A 3,862-nucleotide genomic window follows, 5' to 3' on the forward strand; every position below is an offset into this window, starting at 1 on the left:
TTGGATTACAAGTTTTTTTTTTTGAGGTAGCCTAAAATATTTTATTTTAGTTCTTCAATTAAATAAGTATTCGTATTACGCTATAAGCGTTGTGCAAAATCCATATTTTGTCCTGCTTTTAAATTTTAATTATAAATTGAATTTAATTTATAATTAAAATTTAATTATAAATTATAATTTTAAATAACATGCCGCACGGCAATGGCACTATGTTTGCTATCTTATAACCTCACTTATCCAAGAACACTTGCTAACGACATCAATTATGTAAGTTCATTCAATTCCGGAGATATGAGTAAAAAACGAATAATGCATATAAACAAAATACGCGAGAAAAACATAACCCTTCCTTGCAGTAAAAACAACAACCAAATTTAAACCCGCGTTAATTCACACAGAAATGATAGGCTTTTACTAACACCAGGTATACCGGACTCCTTACAGCTTAAACCTCATTTCTGCTTCCCCAGGTCTCTTCAAACCTCATAATGTGGGCATTATCGGTGGTCACAGCATCACCATCGACAAAGCACCGTACATCGCGTCTCTCCGCCTGAACGGAACTCACCACTGGTGTGGCGGCTCCATCATTCATGAGCGATTCGTAATGACAGCTGCTCACTGTATAGTTCCGTAAGCTATGATATTTTTATATTACTTAAACATTTTTGTTGATTAAGGACTCCGGTTCTGTCCGAAACTAGTCGGGCAACCCCGATAAATAAGTGTGAGTAAACCGTTGCATCATTTAATAAGTTTTTCTTGATTTAAGAGATAAATAAAAAAAGGAGAAGTAGGAAAAATGACTAAAACTAAAGTTTTCGTTTATTGTGTCACGTCTGAAACTTGAATTGAATATCTAAGCTATTTTTTCTGCAGTTGGTAATTGCTGACTCTATTTTTAGCATATCAAAATTGAATTGACCTTTGCGTTATAATGGTGAAATGGAAAAATGACATGTTATTCTCAGATGGATGAAAATGGATGAGATATAAATAGGAATATCTCGTCTCAAAACAAAAGTAGAAATGATTACGTAATTGTCCTAGGCCGAGATACTTCCACAGAAACTTCTACAAGGGCAGGATAGCCAACATCCAATATTCAATTTTCTTGGAAGAGCCTTCAATATATTATTTCGCTCTGTATTTATGATTGTATTATGTCACCTGTTTTTTCTCCAAAGGACTTACAACTTTATTTCCAGGAACCGAGAGTTCAAAGTCCTCGTTGGGACAGACAAGGTCGACGAAGGAGGAAAATTGTATGATGTTGAGAAAAAAATTATACACCCGAAATATAACAACCTGACCAGCGATTACGATATTTGCATTCTTAGATTGAACGAGTCTTTGAGTTTTTCAACGAAAGTAAATAAAATTGCTTTGAATGACCGTAAGGTTAGGCTGAGAAGTAGGACTATGCTCAATGCCACTGGATGGGGATATACTCAAGTAAGTAAAAAATATTTTAACATTGTCCTTCATATTGTCTTCATGTTAAACATAATATCTGAAGGGTTTATGTAGAATGCGTTGTAATACGCGCCCAGTCACTTGGCCGGTAAAATTTCATAGTTAGTGTGTGGATAAAATATTACTTGTGATCTTAAAGATAATTAAGTGGTTATAGGTAAAAACGTCATGAGGGGAAAAAATATATTTTTTTTAATTTGTGTTGAAGCAGGTTATATTGTGACGGGTGGCTTCAAAACTCTGATATCAGAGTCTAAATATCAATCGTACTAAAAGACGATAGGCTTGCTTCTTGAAATAAGAAACTTCAATTCAATTAAATTGGATGAATTTATATCTTGATGCGTGCGAAACCGTCAGATGAAGCTTAGTCAAAAGAAGAAGTATTATACACAACAGACCCGAAATTTATGATCTGTCCCGATTTTAATATCGTCGGTGACAATGAATAATATGAGAATCTTATAAAGATTCAAGCCTGTGTTAGGAAGGCTTTAGATGCCTTCATTTCGTCCTTCAATTTGACGACAATATCATAGATAATGAAATTTTCGGAGTAGTGAAGACTTTAGGTATAGAATTTATTAATATTCTGACCTTAGTGCCTGAAGTGGAATCAAAATGGTAGCGTAAATTTTACTTAAGAAATAAAAGAGTTTTAAGTTTTTACTTGTCCAAAATTTTCTGTCAGAATTAAAAAAAATATTTCTCTTAATTGTAGAGAATTAAAATAATCTGTGAACAATTATATAGAATGATCTGGACGTAGTTGGAATTTTGTTTCGAATCGCGGTTTTTAAATGAGTTGCGGGCAAAAACCGCCAGTGCTTTCATTAGTTCCCACAGGCAACTCTCTTCGTTTGATTTTTTTAATCTTTAATTTTCAGCCTGAAGGAAAAATATCACAGTATCTTCGCCAAGTAACGATACCTGTGGTAGAATCCTTTTCTTGTCAACTGGTTTATGGACTTAAGACTATAATTACCAAAAGAATGTTCTGTGCTGGAGGAAACGGGAAGGATACTTGTATGGTAATACTATTTTATCCTTATGTTAAAATATTTGTTCAGTAGGTAGTAATTTTAGTGATGTTAGTAATTTTGGTAGGAGAGTATGTCACTGAACTCCTCCTAAACGGCTGGACCGATTTGAATGACTTTTAACAATATATCAAATGCAGCTCGAAGATACCATGTTTTTACTACAGATATTTGGTAAACCCGATTAGTTTTAAACAAATGACTTTAAAAAGTATTTAACAAACTCAATTTGTTAATACATCAGTTAATAATTCCACTTGCCTCAAGTTAACACAACGGACCTACAACTGAAATATCTTAATCTCTAAACAAATTTTAGTCTTAATACCAAAGTGGTAAGGTTGATATCTCTAATTCGTTATTACATTCAATTCTGCTCATTATACAACGCTATCTATCCTTAACCGAATCTCAGACGTGTCTGAGATACGAAAGACATCAGTACTCACATTAGATATGTATCCATAATCTGATATTGGTGAATTAAATTTGTGGGTTCACGTTATTTTACCAGGATCTGTCCAGTTCTGGTGAGTATAGCTGGGGTTTAGCGTCGAGCGAGAGTATTTTTATACTGTATAAAGAGTTTTGTAAAAGCCAGTAAATTAAATCGTAACAAAATGTAGAAATTTTTAAATACTGTCATTAATTTAAACGAATTTAAAGTACATCATCTTAAATTGCCTGTTTCAGATATCATTAGTTTAAATTTTGAGCACGGTGGTGATTAAATATTTGAACGTGAACTACATCTCGCATAGAAATGGAACCATTTCACTCTCAAAAAATCCTTATTCCTCAGTCATCGCAGTTCAGTAGTTAATAAATTCCCCTTTAGTTTCGGTCTCCGAATTTCCAAACTGGCAAATGAAAAGTACAATGAAGTGACATAAAATATTTATTTAATTATCCAACTGATACATTTTATTCCCAGGGTGACAGCGGTGGCCCCTTAACAAAGGACAACGTTCAAGTTGGACTGACGTCATTCGGAGCTGGATGTGGCAAAATACCAGGAGTGTATACTAAAATATCAGTGCTACATAAGTGGATCAAAAAAACCATCAATCAGAATTTTAATAATTAAATATTTTGCTGTTTTTTTTTCACAATTTACCTATCATGAAATGTTTTGTATAATTTGAGTTTGTTACAACAAAAGTGTCATTCTCAACAAGTTTTTTTACCTCCAACATTTAATTTATATTAAAAAATGCTGAATAAAGTATTTAAAAACGGCTTTTAATTTAGATTAAAAAGAAAATGTAATTGACCACAAAAGCTTTTTCATACTCCCACTGGAAATGCAACATTAGGATTAGAAATAGCAAACTCTTTCATTCAAT

General features: G+C 33.0%; 1 protein-coding gene across 1 annotated transcript; it reads left to right on the plus strand.

Moving 5' to 3' along the window:
- The first annotated feature begins 201 nt into the window (after window positions 1–201).
- LOC113500382 (trypsin 5G1-like) lies at window positions 202–3,606 on the plus strand. The gene is made up of 5 exons (XM_026881152.1): window positions 202–267; window positions 425–633; window positions 1,209–1,455; window positions 2,364–2,507; window positions 3,451–3,606. Exons 1-5 carry the CDS (start codon window positions 202–204, stop codon window positions 3,601–3,603), a joined length of 819 nt encoding a protein of 272 aa, XP_026736953.1. The 3' UTR covers window positions 3,604–3,606.
- Window positions 3,607–3,862: the final 256 nt, after the last annotated feature.

This window comes from Trichoplusia ni, chromosome 1 (genome assembly GCF_003590095.1).
Source record: "Trichoplusia ni isolate ovarian cell line Hi5 chromosome 1, tn1, whole genome shotgun sequence".
NCBI classification, from domain to species: Eukaryota; Metazoa; Arthropoda; class Insecta; order Lepidoptera; family Noctuidae; genus Trichoplusia; species Trichoplusia ni.

Excerpts from the sequence above, each read along its gene's own strand:
- LOC113500382 (XM_026881152.1), top strand. The coding sequence starts at position 202 with ATGGCACTATGTTTGCTATCTTATAACCTCACTTATCCAAGAACACTT. Across the intron at positions 268-424 it reads TTGCTAACGACATCAATTAT|GTATACCGGACTCCTTACAG; the intron begins GTAAGTTCATTC and ends TACTAACACCAG. Across the intron at positions 634-1,208 it reads GCTGCTCACTGTATAGTTCC|GAACCGAGAGTTCAAAGTCC; the intron begins GTAAGCTATGAT and ends CTTTATTTCCAG.